We start from the raw sequence: 22946 nt of genomic DNA, 5'->3' as shown, positions 1-22946 counted from the left end.
GCAAGCATGAAAATTACCTTCTTGAATCTGCTTGGGATTGCATTTACCTTCTAATCAAGTCAATCTTCTGCAGAAAATTATCGGATCAAATATTCATGAGACAACTTTAATTTGCGCTGGCCACAGAGAGATTTGTTTCTCTCTCCCTGACTGCAACCAAAGACACGCTTTGTTTGATGGAGAGTGGATTACAATTCCAGCTGGGTGCCAGGTGTTTTTCATTAGCCCCTGGCACTGTGGTCAGTGAATCCCTTCTATTAGGCAAAACACAGCTTAAAGAGAGTGGGGGCTTGGAAGCTTGAATCCCTGGTTTCGCCAGTGCCGACTGCAAAATAAACCAATCAATGCAAATTAAACAAAAATTTAAAAAATGCTCACGGAGCCATTTAGAAGTCACACATATGTTTGGCAAGAGAGGAACAACTGGTTCACAACTTTCATTTTTAAACAAGAAGCGAAGACATCACGGAACATGGTGCATATAGATCCTAGCCCTACTTGGCGATGGCTGATCATATGTTTCAAGAGTTTTATCACTCTACAGGTGAGCAACCAAGGATTGCACTTGTTTCACTTCCAGGGTGTGGAACATCAGAGGTTGTTAGATGTTCTCTGGATGTTCTGCAACTTGGCTGTCCTCGCTGGTGTTGGCAGATGATGGTAGTTGTAATCCATCAATATTTGGAGGCACATTCTCCATCCTTGTTTTAAGGGGAACAAAACTAAAAAACCATGATATAACCCAGTTGACACCAGTTAGAACTAGAAATGGGCCTGAACTGGTTCACCCCAGTTTGTAAGGCGGTGGAACAGGTGCTGCTGCTTCGCTCCCTCACCTCTGCAGCTCATTCAGCCACTCACCAGGCCCAGCTTTGTTTTTTTTTCCACCTCCTCGGCTAATCTCCCAGTCACCAGCAAGAGCACAGACTTCTCTGCCCCGCCCTTTTCTCTGAGTGGCAGATCAGCCAAGGGGGCGGGGCAGAGAAGCCTGAGCTGCTGCCAGAACTGGAAGATCAGTTGAGGAGGTGCAGGAAGCTAGCATGCTTGGCCCAGTGAGGGGACGAATGAGCCAGAAGAAGCAGGGGAGCAGCAGCACCTGTGCTGCCATCTTCATAACTAGGACAAATTGGGACAAACTGGTTCGTGCCCACCTATAGTTACACATTGCCATCATGGAATGATTAAAACAAAGGCCAACTAGAATGATGGGGGACTAGGAGAAACCCCAGTTTTTCCTGCGTGGTAGGAAACAGAGAGTGACTGCCTCATGGCCAAAATGAATTCAGTGATGGTTTTGCACAAATTAGATTACAGGCACCATTATGATTAATAGCAACCTATGCATGGATTTTAATGGTAGAGCTCAAGCATCATAGAATCATAGAATGAGAAAATTGTCGTAGAGTTGGAAGGGACATTGGAGGTCTTCGAGGCAGGCAACCTCATACTCTGTTCCCCCAAAAATAAGACCTAATCTGAAAATAAAACCTAGTATGCGTTTTTGGAGCAAAAATTAATATAAGACCCTGTCTTATTTTCAGGGAAACAAGGTACCAGCCCGGACCGATGGCTGTCCAGTCTTTTCTTGAAAACCTACAGCGATGGGGCACCCACACCATTGGGAGTCAAGCTGTTCCACTGCTGAACGGTTCTCACTGTCAGGCAATTCCTCCTTATTTCCAGGTTGGATTTCCCTCTGATGAGTTTCCACCCATCGGTTCTTGTCCTACCCTCAGGCACAATGGAGAATGAATCAATGCCCTCTTCCCTGTGGCAACCCTTCAGATCTTGGAAGACGGCTATCGTGTCTTCCCTCAGCCTTCTCTTCGTTAAGCTAAAAAGGACGCAAGGTCCTTCCATCTCCGATGCTGCAGAATCTGCTGGAGAGCAGCTTCTTTTGTGTCTTTCAGTCTGCCCATCAAATGAATTCCCACCAGTTCAGCTCAGTGAGTGAAAGCTGCTCAAGTCACTGAACCCAGAAATAAGGCTAATTAACCAGTCCTTTTATGATTGGCGGCAGCCCTCCACTACAAAGAGCTGCCAATTACGGGAAGGAAAGGGGGTCTCTCTTTCCACCCATTCACATCAAAGGACAACACACAATCGGGAAGGTTGGGAAATGCCCTACAATGTCAAACAGCAGCCAAACTTTCAGATGAGGAGTTCTAATAATCAAAGCCCTATTTCTGAATACCCAAGGTTGCGCGCTGAAGCCATGCCAATACATTTCCTAGAGTTGAATCAGGGCTTAAACAAAGGGACGGACTCAGAGTTCAATGCAAATGCCCGTCTCACTGGCCTGTTTTCCTTTTATCAAGAAAAGCAGACTTCAGAAGTTGAAATTGCAAGTGGGGAAGAGGAAGGGGAGGGTTTCACCCTTCAAAAAAAAAAAAAAAAAAAAAAGGTCCATCTTTACCTTTTTATCCTTTGCCTACATAAAACCCCTCCATCCAAGCTTCTTTCCTACAGGGCAGGAGTGGGTTATCTCTACTGACAGCAGGAGGGAGGCCAATTCTAGCTCCCAGCTTTCATCACAGGCTGCATGGAATGATCAGAAATTACCAATTAAAAAAAAAATCAGGATATCGTATGACTGCATAGGTACTACTGGTTTCTATTTTGAGGGCCTGGAGGTGTGGTTCTTAACTCTTCAAAGCCCCTAACTATATCCTCCAGAAATGGAAATATGGGGGAGTGGTTGACCCCAAAATTAGGGGTTTCCCCCCTGGGGGAAAATGCCTCTGGGGCTTATCCAGTCCATCCACCACTTGTTGTACACCTGTGCTGTAGGGCTCTGAATTTTAACACCTCCATCCCACCAGGCTGTATACTTGAAATCTGAAGAGGCAAAAAAAACAGTGGTGGAATAAACTATGGGGAGAAGGAAGCATCCTGATTAGGCATCCTTCAGTCTCGAGAGACTATGGTATCGTGGTCTGTATGGAGGACTTGGAACAGCATCTAGTGAGGCTGAGAAGGCCAATTTGAGAGTGACAATCCCTTCCACACTGAAGACAAATCCAATCTGTCCCCTGTCCAGCTCCCTGATTTTGCTGCTTTCAGGATGGCCTCTTTGCCTTGGCCTGCTGGACAAGGGTCTCTTCAAATTGGGAGAGGTCATGATGCACTGCCTGCCTCCAGGCTGAATGCTCAGATGTCAGGGTTCCCCATCTGTTGAGGTCCATTTCCAAGAGGAGAAGGAAGCATCCACTCTTCTAGTTAAGGTGTTAATGAAGGTGTTAATGAACTTAGGATGTTAATGACAACGCAACTTTGTATTTTTGCAAGTCGCTCTGTAATATAACTTTGTAAGATCATTTTAAATGGTTCAAAATCCCCATCCCCAACCAGATGAGCTGCATTGAGCAAAACTGATAGAAAGGAGGGAGACAGGTGGGACTTATCCATACTGTAGCTATGCACATACACTCAAGGACAGGTTGTGCTTCCCTAGACTGTGAGATGGAGGCACACAACTCTGGGTGCAAAGCACCAGAGGAGGAAGGTTGACTTTGTTGTGGGAGAGGTCTTCAAAGCCTTGGCTCCCATCTCTGCCTGTTCTCACGTTGCACCAGGGCTCACTGGCTCGGCCGAAAGGTGTTTCTGTGTACATACGCCTGATGACCCTCTAAGACACAGCGAGGACTTTGTCAAATCACAACAGTCCACCTTTCATCCTGGTTTCCGGCCTGAAACCTCTGGGAAGAGGATGCTGCTGACATGATGCCACCAGCCACCACTGCTAAGGGGAAGAAATTTATTTATTTATTTGATTTATATCCCACCCATCCGGTCTGGGGATATAAATCAAATAAATCAATACCACTGCAGAGAAGGACCAAGTGTGCTCCCTGCAAGCTTCCAGGAAACACAAGTCTCCTGTAGAGCAAAGTGCATCTTTTTGTATCTTTTTTGTTCTTTGTTTGCTGGGCGGCTTGTCTGTTTAGAAAAAAAAAAGACAACTTTCGAGGCAACAACCCCAACCGAGTAAAGAAGGAAAAATATACTTTCAGACAATGCAAGGTCCAGCGCATGGCAAGGGAATGTGTGTGCACATGGGCATGCATGCACATGTGAAAACTGAACCTCCTGCCCAGCTCACCAAAGCTGCCAAATCTTGGGCAATACCATATGTGGATATTGATCGGATATAGGGCTACATCCTGGCCAACCCTTCTCTCTTTAGAGCTCTCACAGAGAACCCAAACCACGTGAGAACTTCCCCATTCTCATAACAGACATAAAATCATGACCATAACTGATCAGCTTTCTTGCAAAGTGTGCTGTGAGTGCTTTAGGTAAAGGTTCCCTTGACATTTAGTCCAATCGTGTCCAACTCTAGGGCGCGGTGCTCATCCCTGTTTCCAAGCTGTAGAGCCAGCGTTTGTCCGAAGACAGTTTCGGTGGTCATGTAGCCAGCGGGACCAGACACAGAACATGCTTACCTTCCCACCGAGGTGGTCCCTATTTATCTACTTGCATTTTTACATGCTTTCAAACTGTTAGGTTGGCGGGAGCTAGGACAAGCGACGGGCGCTCCCTCCATTGTATGGATTCGATCTTACGACTGCAGGTCTTCTGACCTTGCAGCACAGAGGCTTCTGCAGTTTAACCCGCAGCACCACCACATCCCTTTTTAGTGCTTAAAGCTCTCACTGGGCAGTATACAATTTAATTACGCAGGCTGCACATTGCTCCCTGCCCTCCTAGCACACCGGGTACTTAATTTACCGACATTGGAAGAATGGAAGGTCAAATCATCCTTGAGCCGGCTCGCTGAGCCTGGGATGAAACGCAAGTTATGAGCAGAGTCTTCACTGCTGTACTGCAGTTTAACCACCACACAACGGGGCTCTTGTTGGCTTCTGTCTATGGAATACTGCAGGCCCAATCATGTCTGTTGCCTCAGGCAGCAACATGTCTTGGACTTGCCCCAGATTCTACCCCTGCCCTTCTTATAGCCTCAGCAGAAATAGCCTCTGTTAGTATCCATTTTCTAGTGGATACTTTGCTCTTCGGAGATATTTTATTTTAAACTTTCAAGAGGTGTTGCTTTGGTACAGATGCTCCAGGCTAAATATATACTCAGTCACAGCCATCCTTTTGAAAAGCATTACCAATATTTTACCCTGATGCGTACAAGGCTGATTTCAGAAGCACTGAACCTAGAAGAAAAGCTTCTACTACTGCTAATGGGCTTCAACTTAAGAGTGCAAATAACTAAGTGCATGCCTATGTTTGCTTTTTCTTTTTATCTTTCGTCTCCTTCCATTCAAATGTAATGCATCAGCCAAAACATACATCTTATTTTTTTATCCATTAAGAGCAGATTGGGAATTCCCCCCCCAGGTGTAATTTTACTCTCTAGAATGTTGATCCTCCCGTGTCTTCATAATGTGTCGGCAGGTGGGAGATGCACAAGAGTGTATGTGTGTGCTGTTGTTGTTGCTGCTGCATTGGAACTGATGCTCCTGGCTGAAAATTTACATTTTTGGAATACAATTCCCAGAACCCTCCGGTCAGCTCAGCTACTGTAAAATTGCTACGGCAATCAAAATAAAGGCAGCAGTAAGAGCAGATTGACGACAGCGGTAAAATAAAACTGGCAATAGTTCAAATGAGTACTACGGCGGAGAGAGGTTGCATGGTTAACCCCTCTGTGGTACAATCAAATGGCATAACAGTGCAAGACAAGAAATTCTGATGTGATCATCCTGTCGGTATGCACTGAGACCACTTTGTGTTGTGTGATTTACTGTACTACCATGTTTTTCTATTTTTGGTGCGCAATTTGAACATCACACAAAAAGATGCTTGAGACAATTCCAATTCTTAAGAATTCTGCTCCCCAACCCCACCCACTGCTCAACAGTAGACAGAAGAGCACTGATAAAACTAGTAAACTTTTGGATGTGGATATGTTCAGAGTCACCTTTAATTGATAATGCATGGCTTAAACCCAACATCTGCTTCACCTATTTAGTCACAAGACCAAATAGTTAGCTCATCTTCTGGCTAGCCTCTTCCTTATAGCCTAAACCAATCCTTTATCCCACGAAAGGGGAATGTTCAAGTTTTATTTGAAACCTTGCTGTTTGTGGTTTGCCTGGGAAGGACTTTTCTGGGCTGGGGTGATTGTCTACCTGTCCAGACAAACCAATTGTTCCTTCTAGCCTTTGAAGTCAAAGAGAGCCCTGCCTCTCTGCTAAGTGCCTCTTTCCCTCTCTTTCTTTGTTAGAGGCTGTTTGTTGTTGATCTGTCTGGTTGGCTGCTTAGTATGTGTGCAGTAAAGAAAGCACTATATACAATTTCCGTAATTTCAAGCAACAGTGAGTAAAGAAACATTTTTTATTATTTCTCCTACAAATGTCTGAGAGTTACTGAGACTTTGACTGCCAGTTAATGAGAACGTGTTGGATTCTTGTAACTATCCTCCTCTGTGAATCTCTGTACTTTTACTGCATAACAAAAAATTATGGAATTCAAAACTCTGCAACAGGGAACTGGGTTAGGATGATAGATCAGATCTCCTGATTAACTGCCCCAAGGGATCACACTACATTAGAGGATTTACCTCTCCTATCATTACTGGCAACCCAATCAATATGGCAGCTGGAGTTTTCAGCCAGAACCAATTTCACCCTCTTTGTCTTCCCTAAGTGATGGGTGGCCAGGGAAGGGTGAACCCATCTCCAGAGCCATAGAGAGCTTTGATTTCTCTCCCAGTTGACCTTCTTGGAATGGGGCTTTGTAGAAGGGTAGGCCAACTGGTCCTTTAGGCCAGACTGCGAAACATGGCATCTTGGATTAATTTTTTTCCCCAGGAACCCTATCAACTCATACTTGTCCATTCTGCTTTACATCATCCTGCAGGCCCAATGATAAACCCAGCAGAATTTTTTAAAAAAAACTCTCCCCACCCATATTAGTAACAGTCTCCTACTCATCTGTACATAGGCAGTTCTATTCAATTCCTCTTAAAAATAAAGGGTTTTTAATGAATGGCAAACATCACATACTTCATTAGAAACCAAGCTCATCTTATTCGGTTGCTTATTTTTAAATCAATTGCCAGTGCTCTGGGCTCTGTGTAATATGTTTAAAGCAAGTAACCCAGTAAAATACAACTAGACTGAGAACATTAACAAACTAGGAAACCTCCAGCTTTCCAAAAAATGTCAAGAAAATGAAAATACACAAGGAAAACCGCTCAACTTACGTAGGGAATTGTGTCCAGGGTATCTGTGTTGACAATTATGGGAGCAGGGCTGGCCTGGAGGAAAAATAAAGAGAAGAAAGTAAATTTGTAGCATTTTATAAAATCTGATCATCTCTATAACTCAATGCGTATTTCAAGATCTTTAGTCACAAACAGGTTTGAAATGTGACATTGAATCACCCCATGATACGACCTATGGTACAGAGAGAAAAAAAATCACAATAATTTCACTATGTGACTTAATAATAATATTAATAATAACCGTGTGCCATGAAGTTAATTCTGACTGACGGTGACTCCTTATAGGGGTGTTCCAGGCAGAGACTACTCAGTAGAGTTTTACCATTCCCTTCCTCTAGGGGCGCTCTGGGGACGGTGAAGGTTGCCCAAGGCTACACAGGCTGGCTATATTTTGCAGGAGGCTCAGTGGGGGAACCGAACTCTCAACCTCCAGCTCCACAGCCATATTCCTAAACCACTGAGCTATCCAGCCAGTTGTCATTTAATAGAGGATAAAAAAATTTGTATTGTGGAGTACTGCACACCCCCACACCCCACACAAAAGAGAAGACATCTGATCTTGTGCACCAGTCCTGTAATTTGACTAAATAGCCCCTTCCTTCGAGTGATCTTCTTATCCCTCAGATTCCACAGAAAGCAAAGACTTCCAATTGGGTTCTTTCATTGCCCTGCAGACAAGGCAGCTGACAGTACCAACGACAGACTGAAATCCTTCCACTGGGACCAAACTGTTGTGGGCAGTTTCTCTCTCCCTCTCTCCCTCCCTCCCTCGTTTAAAAAGAGAGAAATAGCTCTTGGCTTGTTTGAAGCAGGGAAGAGGGAAGCCATGGGAACAAAAACAAGAGGAAAAAACCCTGGAGGGATTCTAGTTGCAGCTCTTCATCTTTGTCAATTATCAATGCCATGTGCGTTTTTATAAGACACTCTTTTCTGGCTCTAAACTAAATATGTGAAGTCACTGAGTTCTGGTTCTCTTTTGCAGGCCTTTTTTTTTTTTTTTTTTTTTTTAAAGAAGTAAACTGAGTTATAACATTTATAACTGGCATAAAGGCTCAGAGCGCTGAACTCAGATATCACGTCCCAGTACAAAACATGCCGTTGCCTCCAGACAAAGCTTCTGATAAATACATCAGTTTCTGTCACATTGCAATGAATGATCAGAAATGATTTGTCTCCAGCATCTGGCCAATGCATGATTTAAAAGCAAACAGAGTATTCATTCTTCAGTTAAAGATGCGCTAGGAAAAAAAAAGAGATACTATTGATTTCCTATATTTTCATATTTAGCCATTCAAAATTAGCTACGTCTGTGGCAAAGCTGAAGGGAAGCTCCTTGTTGAATTGTTACAGAAGGGGAGAAATTCCACTTGGTCATAAGTGAGATATTTGTATAGGTTTCCTGGGGGAGATGAATATGAATATTGCTACCACAGGTGGCCAGGTTTGTTTGACCCTGCCCCTCTCCCCAAATGGGGCCGTCCACTTAATGTTTGTGGCTCAGCATGCACAGTTGTTATTTTTTGGGATGCACAAATGGCAGAAATAGCCCAACTAGGGCTTCCCAGCTTCCCTCCACTCCTAACCACTTTGGCAAAGAGGTGGGATGACAGCCCACACGTCACTCCTGTCAGTCATTTTACAGCTCTAGTGCAGGAGCTTATGACAGGACAGGAGGGGCAGAGTCAACAGAGTGGTCCTCACACGACCAGATAGGCGGGATATAAATAAAATAAATAAATGAAATAAATAAATAAACTGGGAGAGACAGAGAGAGAGTCAGTTAGGGAGAAGACTGTGAAGTGTTTAGACAAGAGATTGGACAGTTTGTGTGTTAGAGAATATTAAAGAGTTAAAAGGAATTTGAAGTACACAGTCAGTCAGAATATATTGAGACTTTGATTAAAGTAAATGAATACAAGCAATTGTTGCTGTGGGTTTTTCGGGCTCTTTGGCCGTGTTCTGAAGGTTGTTCTTCCTAACGTTTCACCAGTCTCTGTGGCCGGCATCTTTAGAGGACATAGTGCTGTCCTCTGAAGATGCCAGCCACAGAGACTGGTGAAACGTTAGGAAGAACAACCTTCAGATCACGGCCAAAGAGCCCAAAAAACCCACAACAACCATTAGATCCTGGCGGTGAAAGCCTTCACGAATACAAGCAAGCTTACATGCAATCAAATCCACATTTATTGAATGAATCATTATTTATTTATTTACTTATAGAATTTCTATCCCGCCCATCTAGTCAATAGACTACTCTGATAGAACAATAGAACATCCCTGATTTTCCTTCTGTGATTTACTTACTACTCCATAAATAAACCTTGTTATATTTGGCAGCAAGAGTGTGAGATTCATAATTGATATAGTGAGGATAATATCCTCTGGTGGCAGCAGAAAGGGGAAAAGAACAAGTTGTGTCTGAAGGTGAACCTGTGTGAGGGGCAAAACATATAGGGTACACTGGGGGTGCGTGACAATAAGACTCCCTGCTCAGCAGCTGAGGGAGGTGAGAAGCCCCACCTGGGCTACCTCTGCCATTGGCATGGCATGAATGAGGATGGCTGCACAACAAGCTGTAAGTGGACGACCCAGTTTTGAGGGGAAGAGTCTAACAGACCCAACCACCTGCGGTGGCGATCTTCGTATTCGTCTCCCTAGGAGACGAACACGAATATCCCATCTTTAAATAATCCAACTTTATACAATCTTCCTAGACTAATGACTAGAATAGAATACAAGTATTTCTCCAAATTTTGCAATACATATGCACTTGAAGGAATTCAATGTACAGAACTGTGTGTATGCTCTGGAAAAACGACTATGTATGTACAAAACGTTTATGTGTTTAGTGAAACTGTACTTGCAAATGAATGCCAGTGTTGGGACGGCATGTGTGTCTGTCTGTGTGTTTAAATGTAAACTGATAAAGGAATGGGGTATAATGCATATGTGCAAATCTGGCCCCACCACTAACCTGGACTTCTCAACCTTCCAAATCCCGCAAAGTGTTTAAAACGGTTTTGTTGTTGTTGTTCAAAAAGTCACCTTATATCCTCTGAAGGGAAAAGGAAGCCATTCTGCATTGTTTCAGAGGACTTGGGGGGGGAAAACCCCAAATATTGTAAGGCTTTTTTAAAAGGCCACTACAGGCATGAGGCTTTTTTTAAAGGCCACTAAATGCATGAGGGACGTGGTGGCCCTGCAGGTTAAACCACAGAAGCCTCTGTGCTGCAAGGTCAGAAGACCAGCAGTCATAAGATCAAATCCACGTGATGGAGGAAGCTCCTATCGCTTGTCCCAGCTTCTGCCAACCTAGTCGTTCAAAAGCATTTAAATATGTGAGTAGATAAATAGGTACCACCTCAGTGGAAAGGTAACGACGTTCTGTGTCTAGTCGCACTGGCCACATGACCATGGAAACTGTCTTGGGACAAACACTGGCTCTACGGTTTGGAAACGGGGATGAGCACCGCACCCTAGAGTTGGACACAACTGGACTAAATGTCAAGGGGAACCTTTAGCTAGAGGGCATAAGATGGTCTTGTTCTATTAAAAGGCTTTCAGGGGAGAGTAGAAGAAAAAAAATATTCTTGAGATGGGCAGGATGTGGGAACAATTACGACCTTCCAAGAGTGCAGCTGTCAGAACTCTGAACATTGGCACCTCCACCGTATTGCCCCAAAATGGAAGAGATTGATTTGTTCTACTAAGGAACAGCATAGGAACAGGTTGTGTGTAAATTGGCAGGGATCCAAGTTGGGAACAAATGACTTGCTGGTCTAAATCCTGTTGCTTCACATAGTCAATCACACTAGATAGTAGGAGACTATGGAGATTTCATAAGTCAACTCTTCTATAAGTTCCATTGACTCAAATGAGCCAACTCTAACTGTAACCTATTATGCTAAACGACTCGTATATTACAGTTAGAGTCAGACTATTTGAATCAAAGGAATTTACAGAGGAGTCGACTCACCCACTGATTCAATGGGCCTAGTCTGATGCAATTTATTATGTTAAGCATCAGGATTTTTGCTAATAATGCAAGAAAGCACCTTATATATTCCCAGATTCTGATGTCAATACGTAGCTTTCATGACTAGCAGGTATTGGTAGCGTTATCTTCCATAAATTCATTTGATCTATTTAAAGCTAGAGACGGGAAAAGCATTCTGTTAGATCCGATCCATCTTGTCTCAGGTAGGGCTTTCTCACCTCCTCAAGATCATTGAGAGAAGAAACACACTATACTATGACAATTCACATATTCATAAATGAATAAGATGCACCTGGGAGAAAGGCTTCAAATTAGGAGGCTTTCTAGATTTAGGCTATGATGGGTCGAGCTTTGCCGAAACTTCCTGCTCATAAAGACATCTCACAGTTACCACTGAGGCGGAAACAGGAAACTAGGCCTAGCTCAGTCTTGGAGCTTTCTGATTTAGGCCTTTCTCGCAGGTGTATCTAGAAATCCCAAAATGGAGAAATAAGGCATTTTAGACCAGAAAACCCACAATTTTCAGCCCTATCCAGAATAATCAGGTTGAAGAACCATCTATGACTAGATCATACCTCAGCTTTCCATTTGGGGGTGATACAAAATACTAGCCTTTCCAACCCAGATGGAGGTGTTTGTAAATGTATCATGGTGATTTTCAGACTGAGAGGGGCTAATTATTATATTTTTCATGACTGGGGGCAGAGGATCTGGGATGTCGGGGGTTCACATTGGCATCTCCTATGGTTTATAGATGATGCTTTTATTCATTAACTTGGTGCGATCAACATATATAGCCCTGCAGAAACTGAAATGAGCTAAAAGGCATTAAGAAGTCTCTACACCAAGGGGCATGCAATCTAAATGAACTGGAGAGCAAATAAGAGTGAGCATATCAAATCACTAAAACAAAATAGTACAGCAAATTGCTTTTCCATTCTTAGAACTCTTTTAATTTGGGGCACTGCATATTATTTTATGCAACTTTAAAAATGTACATTTTTAAGAGTGTTTCAGAAGTTCTAATTAATTGTTTTAATACTCCCGTGTTAAATTGTTAATTTATCATGTTTTCAACTGGTTTATCTTTTAACAATTTGTGAGCTTCCTTGGGGCTTGTATTTTGTGAGAAAGGTGGCATAGGAATAACAGAAAATAAAATTAAAAACCTCAGTCTTTTAAAATTATCTTCTGTTTTTGAATCTTCCAGAAACATATAGGGTTTTCCAAAAAAAAGGAGAAATCCATGCATCGCAACACTCAGCAGTAAAGATAAATGTACATCCGGTTTGGAACGGACCAACTTCAAGTGAATTTGTATGATGCCCGAGGGCACAGCTTCGCGGAAATGATAATCACAATTGACAACCAGGTTTCTCCCTTTCCTCACTCTCCATAGCAGCTTGAAATTAGAAATGATTCATTACCATGATAGAACAGCAAGCTTGAATCAGATCCACCAAAGGACAGCATAAATATCACATAACTACTGCAGATTGTGAATAAATGTTTTGTGCATCAAATATATAGTTCATATATTTCCCCCTGGTCTTTTTAATGTTTTTTAAAATGTCGACAACTTTACCTGTCATTGCTAACCATCCAGAGAACACTTCTGATTGGACAATGTTGAAGAATTTTTAATACAACACACACACACACACACACACACACACACAGAGAGAGAGAGAGAGAGAGAGAGAGAGAGAGAGAGAGAGAGAAATATAACCTTTCTGTTGTGGTCCTGAATGCACTGCTCATCCCTTTCGGATGCATGTGTGGAGTGAATGTTCAATGAATTTGTGCCAACAGTCTGAAGAGCCAGAATGACATGGATAATATAAGCTATATGATCAATAATTCAAAATTTTCTACTCAAATCACCTGTTAGGCCAGATAAAGTCCCTCTCTCCCCACGTAATGGTGGTAGAGATGAGGAAGAGAACAGAATCATGTCATAAAATCATGGAATTGGAAAGGTCCTATAAGACCATCTAGTCCAACTCTTACCCAAGTATATCTTTCAGATGACTGTCTAACTCTTCAATGCCTCCAGTACTGGAGTGCTCACGACCTCCCTCATTTTCCTAGATGAATGATACCTATGCCTCACATTACCAGAGGTCAGCATTTACTTGCAAAAAGTTATTTTGGTGGGTATCAGGAATGTACCATATTTTTCTGTGTACAGTATAATACTATACTTTTGTCTAAAATCTTTAGACTAAAAATTGAGGGTCATCTTACACATGGAAGTAAGCTGAGAACAAAAACAAGTGGAGGGGAAAGCAGGGACCAAAGCGATTCTGCAGCGCTTTGATCCCTTTCCCCCTGCCCTTGCTAAGCCCCACTTAGATTTTTTAATTTTGGATTAGAAAAGTGGGGGGCGTCTTATACATGGGGCGTCTTATACACAGAAAAATATGGTAATCAGGTTAAAATTCAAAAACAACACAAAGAATGGTAACATCTTTTTTTAAGAAATGATTTTTGTATTACAAGTTCATGGATGATGAAGGAAAGAAATGAAAAATCAAGGGTGGCGAGAGCTGGAAATACATAGGATATGATCATGGACCAGGCATACATATTAACGAAAGCTGACCATATGCCCTCTAAAAAAGATTCACACATTTGTGAATAGCTGAAAAGTTCAGAACTTCGGACCATGAAAATGAAACTCTTTGCTGGAGTTATAAGTAACACTAATACTCTGTATTCTAGTTTGTTTCTTCTTCATGGATTGCTGCCTTGTCGTGGCGAAGGGGCTTGAGTAACTCAGAGAAACTATGGGCTATGCCGTGCAGGGACACCCAAGACGGACAGGACATAGTGGAGAGTTCCGACTAAACGCAATCCACCTGGAGTAGGAAATGGCAAGCCACTCCAGTATCTTTGCCAAGAACGCCCCATGATCAGAAACAAAAGGCTAAAAGATATGACGCTGGAAGATGGGCCCCTCAGGTCGGAAGGCGTCCAACATGCTACTGAGGAAGAGCGGTGGACAAGTACAAGTAGCTCCAGAGCTAATGAAGTGGTTGGGCCAAAGCCGAAAGGACGCTCAGCTGTGGACGTGCCTGGAAGTGAAAGGAAAATCCAATGCTGCAAAGAAAAATACTGCATAGGAACCTGGAATGTAAGATCTATGAACATTGGGAAGCTGGAGGTGGTCAAACAGGAGATGGCAAGAATAAACATCGACATCCTGGGCATCAGTGAACTAAAATGGACAGGAATGGGCAAATTCAGCTCAGATGATTATCATATCTACTATTGTGGGAAAGAATCCCGTAGAAGGAATGGAGTAGCCCTCATAGTCAACAAAAGAGTGGGAAAAGCTGTAATGGGATACAATCTCAAAAATGATAGAATGATGTCAATACGAATCCAAGGCAGACCATTCAACATCACAATAATCCAAGTTTATGCACCAACCAGCATTGCTGAGGAGACTGAAATTGAACAATTCTATGAAGATTTACAACACCTTCTAGAACTGACACCAAAGAAAGATGTTCTTCTCATTCTAGGGGACTGGAATGCTAAAGTAGGGAGCCAAGAGATAAAAGGAACAACAGGGACCGAGAACTCCCAGAAGTACAAGCTGGATTCCGAAGAGGCAGAGGAACTCGAGACCAAATTGCTAACCTGCGCTGGATTATGGAGAAAGCCAGAGAGTTCCAGAAAAATATCTACTTCTGCTTCATTGACTATGCAAAAGCCTTTGACTGTGTGGACCACAGCAAACTATGGCAAGTTCTTAAAGAAATGGGAGTGCCTGACCACTTTATCTGTCTCCTGAGAAACCTATATGTGGGACAGGAAGCAACAGTTAGAACTGGTCATGGAACAACTGAGTGATTCAAAATTGGGAAAGGAGTACGGCAAGGCTGTATATTGTCCCCCAGCTTATTTAACTTATATGCAGAATACATCATGCGGAAGGCTGGACTGGAAGAAACCCAAGCCGGAATTAAGATTGCCGGAAGAAATATCAACAACCTCCGATATGCAGATGATACCACTCTGATGGCAGAAAGTGAGGAGGAATTAAAGAACCTTGTAATGAGAGTGAAAGAGGAGAGTGCAAAAAACGGTCTGAAACTCAACATCAAAAAAACTAAGATCATGGCCACTGGTTCCATCAGCTCCTGGGAAATAGAAGGGGAAGATATGGAGGCAGTGTCAAATTTTATCTTCCTGGGCTCCATGATCACTGCAGATGGAGACAGCAGCCCTGAAATTAAAAGGCGCCTTCTTCTTGGGAGGAAAGCGATGAGAAATCTTGACAGCATCTTGAAAAGCAGAGACATCACCTTGCCAACAAAAGTCCGAATAGTCAAAGCTATGGTTTTTCCTGTCGTGATGTATGGAAGTGAGAGCTGGACCATAAAGAAAGCGGACCGCCGAAGAATTGATGCCTTTGAATTGTGGTGCTGGAGGAGGCTCTTGAGAATCCCCTGGACTGCAAGGAGAACAAACCTATCAGTTCTAAAGGAAATCAACCCTGAATGCTCACTTGAAGGACAGATCCTGAAGCTGAGGCTCCAGTACTTTGGCCATCTCATGAGAAGAAAAGAGTCCTTGGAAAAAACCTTGATGTTAGGAAGGTGTGATGGCAAGAGGAGAAGGGGACGACCGAGGATGAGATGGCTGGACAGTGTCTGCGAAGCAACCAACATGAACCTGACACAACTCCGGGAGGCAGTAGAAGACAGGAGGGCCTGGCGTGCTCTGGTCCATGGGGTCACGAAGAGTCGGACACGACTAAACGACTAAACACACACACTAGTTTGTTTGGAAAATTAAAGGAAAGTGTGCTGCTTATATACCACCCCACACTCTCTGGGTGGTTTACAATTATGCAAGCTACACATTGCCTCCGCACCCCCCAGCAAACTGGGTACTCAATTTACCAACCTTGGAAGGATGGAAGGCTGAGCCAACCTCGAGTTGGCTACCTGAGCCCCACTGGGATTGAACTCAGGCCATGAGCAGAATTTTGATCATAGTACTTCAGTTTAACCACTTCACCACAAGGCTCCTCTGACATTCAGCCTCTGATCCGTGGAAGACAGATGAGATGAGAGTATATTATATAGGCATACTTCTGATATATTGTACTTTTAATAGGAAATTTTAAGGCACTCTTTGGTGCATTTTTCTAGTTTTATGATGGTCCATGATTAGCCTTCTCACCAAACACTTTCTTAACATTACACCTTTTAAGCACTACAATGAGGAACTACAATTAATTACTTTTTAAAACTATATAATGAGTAAGAGGAATAATGACTGTTACAAAAAGTAACTTTCCAAGGTCTGCCTGCTATATACATGTGCACACCAACAGTTTGCATGCCGAACCATGAACACTCTTCCTAAACATCATCAACACCACACAATGGAGGTTGGTGACTCCGTTTTTGGAGGGGTGATGAATCCATACTTCAGCATGAACTTCATAGAAGCTATCCAAGGTACTGAATGCTATCTTCAATGTAGGTTCAAAACGTTGGATAGCTCCGGCAAAGTTTGAACTAAAATTGGACACAATGCCTAGTAACTGGAACTCAGTCCTATTCCTTTTGAAGACCTTACAGCTGGTTCTGTGCATGCAAGGAAGCTTAGTACAGTGGCAGAACCTTTAATCAAAGTCTTAAAAGGTTCATTAAATACAGTTCCCCCCCTCTCTATACAGTATATGGCACATTGTCATGAGTGCAGCCGAAGATCCAGAACCTGAAGGGTTAACTGTAGCTGAGGAGAATGCTGAGCGATTCGAAATACAAACACCTGAATCACCTCCAGATTCTCCTCCCCCAGTAGACAGGCTGAGGGCCAGGCTTCGGGGAAGACTTATGACGAAAAGGTCAGAGGATCGCTTGAAGGCTGCCCGCATAAACATCCGATCAACTAGCCCTGAGTATTGACAGGATGAAAAGGCTTTCAGCAGTTCAGGGACTGTTTTCACTATATAAACAGCTTTCAGATGGCTGAAAGTCTGTGGAAGCAACATGTTAAACCTCTGGCTTGCATCCACACTCCTGACAACCTTGAATCTTGTTCTCTGGACCCTTGGCTTTGGACTATGTTGTGCATTTTGGCTTTGGACTCTGACAGCAATACTATCAATTCTGAGCCTGGTACAGGTCCATTAAGTTGATCTATGTAGAATCTATTTGCATTTGAATCAACATATGTTTTTTTCATCAAACCTTCTGCAATGGTGTTCTAGCAATAAATGGTGCCCTATGCAAAACGATCCATCTGATTAATGTAAAGCAATAGAGGGCTGCTTAAATAATATAGAATCATCGGTGCCCATAGTGCTTCTGTTCCTTTTTCACTTAAAAAAAAGACATCAATTACCTTGGCAAATATTTGAAAATAACTTAGAAAAGTTGTTACATTTGTGAATAAAGGGAACGAATACAGGTAGAAGCAAAAGCCAGCCTTCCTGTGTAAACAGCACTTAGACCTGCTTGCCTGGGTCGCAATTTCCCCACTAATGATCATGTTCACATAGCAAAGTGGTTGATTTATCTCAGATTTCTGTAGCTTATTGCATTTGCGTCTGTTATATGAACATTTTGACCACATTATTATGTTTTCATGGGAATAGAGTGGATGGGGGTTGTGGGTCTTTCCTTATTTGTACACACACACACACATGAAAATGGTGTGAATTCACTAAGTGGGCAGTATATAAATTAAATACATAAATATAAATAAATTGACTCTAAGTAGGACTCCTGCTGGATTTTATTCATATCTATCCTAATGTGTTTTCAATTGGTTTTTATGATATGCTTTAACTTCTTTCCGAAACATTCAGATCATGATTGGGTAATGCTTTCATCAAAGGCATGAGGTATTAAAAAATGAGGGTTTTTTTTGGGGGGGGGGACTTCATGAGTCATCTGGCTGGGCATTGGGAAGGTTGGGGCTGGTGGAAGAAACAGAAAAGTCTGCAAGCCACTCTGTGTTAACTTTAGCTTTAAATATTTTCTTTAATGATGTAAACGACCTTTGTACCCTGACTGTTTTTAGCTTTATATATCATCTTTTAATAATGTAAACTGCCTCAGGTCCTTTTTTAAGGAGAAAGGTGGGGTGAAAATATTAATTAATTCAAATTTTTTTTTTAAAGCTGCAGGAACTAGTTTCTGATAAGGACAGCAAACTTGAAGAATTAGTCTGAGGCTTAGGAATATCACTTCAATCTGGAGAATGTGGAAGTTTGCATTGTTAGTGATATTTTAGTGGTCCAGCCTTCATCTCGGACTTTGCTTATGGACCACATAGATGCAGTGGTATGTATAACAATAATAATAATTGTAGAACTGCAGAGCGGGAAAAGACCCTATGGATAATCGAGTCCAGCCCTTGTCAAGGAGGCACAGTGGGGATTTGAACTACCAACCTCTGGCTCTGCCACCAGGCAGCTAAACACCTGTGCTATCCAGTGGTTTGGCTTGGTTTGGTTTCTGTCAATAAATGTAGATTTTATTTATGTATTTATAAGACTTTTTAGCCGTGCCATTACTGATTATCTCTGAGTGGCGTACAACAATATTAAAACTTATTATTGCTGTTCAACTATATATATACTGTATATATATTGTAGAAAGGCAGAGTATCAGTGAAATACTGAAGGAATGACATGCAGTTCTACAGGCATCATTCATGTTCCATTTTGTCTATCTACCATGTATCTACTCAAATCGCTGGGATTTTCCATCTAAACTAAATGCAGTTGAAAACCACTGAGCCACTTTTCAAGGGCCATCTGAAAGAAGGAAGGAGAGTGGAAGATGCCAACCCACTCACATCCCCTTCTTCACCCTCAAAAGACAGAATCAAAAGCTTGTATACTAATTAGCTCCACATGCATCTGTGCTGTATTATTTGGAGAGTGAAGCACAGGGAATGTGAAATGTGAATAGATACCAGCTCAAAGAGGTTGGGGGTAGGGGTAAAATAAATGAGTAAGAGGTGAAACAACAGGATATAAAGCGAAGCTTGAGGATAAGAACAAGCACCCAGCAGGATATCACCAGTCTGAATTTGACCTCTCACGCAGACTCACATTACAGAGTTCTCCTAGAGACTAAAACAGTTTGATACACTGAATACTCATCAACACTCCAGAAACTCTTACTGTAATTAAGGGAACAATTAGAGATGTATAGTCCATTGCACAAATCAACAGCCTGGCCCAGAAAGGGTGCAGAAGATAGAACTGGCTATTAAAGAATCATTGGTAGTCACAGTATGGGAGAGAAGACACACTGGCTTTAGTTGGGCTTTTATTTTTTTTAGAGGCTAACCTCTAGGGACATGCATTGTCTCCTTGACCTGTTCCGTGCCTGAATAAGGCCACACCTTGGTCATCACAAATCTAGACAGCATCTTAAAAAGCAGAAACATTCCCTGGACTGCAAGGAGATCAAACCTATCCATTTTGAAGGAAATCAACCCTGAGTGCTTTTGAATTGTGGTGCTTTTGAATTGATGCTTTTGAATTGTGGTGCTGGAGGAGACTCTTGAGAATCTCCTGGACTGCAACAAACCTATCCATTCTGAAGGAAATCAACCCTAAGTGCTCACTGGAAGGACAGATCCTGAAGCTGAGGCTCCAATATTTTGGCCATCTCATGAGAAGAGAAGACTCCCTGAAAAAGACTCTGATGTTGGGAAAGTGTGAAGGCAAGAGGAGAAGGGGATGACAGAGGATGAGATGGTTGGACAGTGTCACTGAAGTGACCAACGTGACTTTGACCCAACTCCAGGAGGCAGTGGAAGACAGGAGGGCCTGGTGTGCTCTGGTCCATGGAGTCAAAAAGAATTGGACACAACAACAAAACAACAACAACAAATCGTTACCCACAAATGCCACATCCAGCATGAGAGAGTTGTGGGGTGCCACTCCACCATGTTAATGTCTAGGGCTCTTTGCTCCACCCTGTGCCCACCCCAGCAACATACAAATATCCTTTCTTGATTTGGTTCATTTTCACATGTTTGCCCAAAGACAGTATGCATCTTCTACTACCACAGCTTTGACTACTTCTCCCCATGGCATCGGCACTTGCATGTGAGATTTAGTATAAAATTATGCACTAATTTTGTGTTCCTCCCTTGGCATATAAACACGAAATGCAAATATATCAGCAACTCATACTTTAGTACTCTCTGATGAAAAGCGAACAGAGAACTGTGGGTTTTATGGCGCAAAGAGATTACAGTAACATTAAAAAATATGGCTATTTCAATAACATGAATTAAGAGGCAACAATATTGCGATGAATCAGCTCTCAGAGAGATTTCCAGTGCTTGTAAATATAATTTTTCTTAGTGAATAATATAAAAAAGGCTTCACAATACTCTATGCAAAGTAATGACTTCATTATTTTAAAGGATACATAATCCAGAGGTACTGAGCATCTAAAAAGCAAATTCAAGCTGAATTGGAGTCTAAGACTTCTATGAATATCAACAGCAGCATATGAGAAGATGAAGACACACTGCAGGGTCTCCAAAATGAGTTTCTGAGTTGAATATAGTAAAACAAAAGCAAGAAAAAGCAAACATGTCTCATTCTGCTGTTAAGCCCTTCCTCTATTCCACAGATGGTCAAATGTGGTCACCCGCATGTTATTGGACTACAACTCCCATAATACCTTAACATTGTCTATATACTGTCTAGAGTTGATGAGTCTTCTAGTCCAACAACCTCTGGAGGGGCGCAGTTGCCCACCATTCTCTACTTCTTCAGTCCTTTCCAAGGACATGAAGTCACCAGCCTCCACTAGAAGGAACAGCAGCATAGGCATACAACATATAGGCATATGTGTAATCATAGAATCATAGAATGTTTGAGTTGAAAGCGCCCTACAAGGTCACTGAGTCCAACCCTCTGCTCAATGCAGGAATCCAAATCAAGGCACATCTGATAGATAGTTATCTAGTTTTCTCTTGAATGCTTCCACTGTTGGAGTGCTCACTCCCTCCCCTCTGAAGTATTTGACTCCATTGTCATACTGCTCTAACAGTTAGGAAGTTTTTTCTGATATTCAGACTAAATTTAGGTTCCTAGAACTTCAACTCATTACAGTATTACATTTCCTGCACTCTGGGAAGACTAAGAACAGATCCTGCCCCTTCTATGTATGACAGTCTGCCTAGTATTTTAAAAATGCTATCATATATCCCTTCAATTTCCTTTTCTCAAGGCTAAACATCCCCATTTTTTCCAGTCAAGGTGTTTGGAGTTCGATTCCTTACTGTTCTTCCCCGACAGATGCTGGACTCAATGATTCATAGGGTCTCTTCTAGCATTGCAGTTCTAAGATGATGATGATCTGTGCCTTAATTTCTCCATTTTTTCCCACTGGCTCTGGATTCTTCTGTACCATTTATCTAACATTCATTTTAAGCCTGCTACCAGGTTATGTAGTAAGAAATGTGGAGATCACAATAGTCGGACATTTTAAACACAGTCTTTCAAAAAGTCAAAACCTGAGAATTCTGGCAACCCTTTCCAAAATATACCATGCAACACACACAAAGAAACACATCCCAAAACTCTGCTCCCCCAACACAGTAAACCTTCTACTCAATCTTTCTATCAAACCAAATTCACTATGGTGAGCGAAACCACACAATCACAAGTCTCCAGGATGATCAAACTCACCCAAATCAACAGAATACAGGTTTTTGAGCAGTTTTAATGTTACAGAACAATTGGGATACGAGGATACTTTTAGCTGAGTTTAGGGGGAACCAGTTGTTGTTGTTGTTCGTTATGTGCCATCAAATAAGGAAAAAACTTATAGAGACTCTAACAAGGCTTTCAAGGTATATGATAGATAAGGAATGGTTTTACCAGTTCCACACCCCAGTCAGTTTCCATGGCTGAGATTCAAACCCTGTCCTCCAAAGTCCTAGTCCATAATTCTATCCACTACACTTTCAGGGCTATCCAAAGTGATGAACCCTCTCCCCTTTACCTTTAAAGTTCAGGCAAGAACCCGGAGGGGATTCACCTCCCATTAGAAATGAATCCACCAGCCTTCACAGAAAGGAGCAGCAGCCTAGGCACACAACTCTTTTGTAAATATATTTGATGCCCTCATCTAAAAGAAGCCATCAGCAGCATTAGTTATTGCCAGCTGGTCACGACAATGTTTTGTTCTGGAAATTACTTTATATATTGATATTGCAAAGCAGTACATCAGTGTAAGCCGATCATCAGGAAGCTATTGAAAGAATGACACAAACAACCAAATCACATGGAACTTAAACAGTAGTTGGTGGATGGTAACATATGCTCAGTTTCACTGGTCAAGCTATTGCCCACACAAAGAAATCCTAAATTCCCCCCATGGTAAGAGATGCAAGCCATTTTAGAAGGCAGATGTCATCATCCGCATTGTCTGCCATTGAACCACTATCCCACTGGTTGTAATATACAGCTGTTGTGTTTATATAACTGCGTGCCATCAAGTCACTCTGATGTATAGTGACCCTTTTCAGAGTTTTCCAGGTAGAGAGTACTCACTAGTGGTTTACTATTCACTTTCTCTGGGGGGATCCTAGGACTGTGCAGCTTGCCCAAGGCTACACAGGCTAGCTCTACTCACAGGAGGCAAAGTGGAAAATCAAACTCCTAACCTCTGACTCCGCAGCCAGATACCAAACCAC

At 42.3% G+C, this 22946-nt stretch overlaps 1 protein-coding gene across 32 annotated transcripts in view; it reads right to left on the bottom strand.

The window, feature by feature from the left end:
* DLG2 (discs large MAGUK scaffold protein 2) overlaps window positions 1-22946 on the bottom strand; it is a 1097443-nt gene that overhangs the window by 340793 nt on the left and 733704 nt on the right. For all 32 annotated transcript variants that reach the window (XM_078390148.1, XM_078390151.1, XM_078390152.1 and 29 more), the window contains one exon: window positions 7220-7273. In XM_078390148.1, coding sequence (XP_078246274.1) covers window positions 7220-7273 — 54 coding nt within the window. The remainder of the gene's footprint in view (window positions 1-7219; window positions 7274-22946) is intronic.

Source organism: Pogona vitticeps, chromosome 3 (assembly GCF_051106095.1).
Source record: "Pogona vitticeps strain Pit_001003342236 chromosome 3, PviZW2.1, whole genome shotgun sequence".
Lineage (NCBI taxonomy): Eukaryota > Metazoa > Chordata > Lepidosauria > Squamata > Agamidae > Pogona > Pogona vitticeps.
Note: the sequence above shows the minus strand (reverse complement) of the source record. Positions and strands in the feature narration are given on the sequence as shown.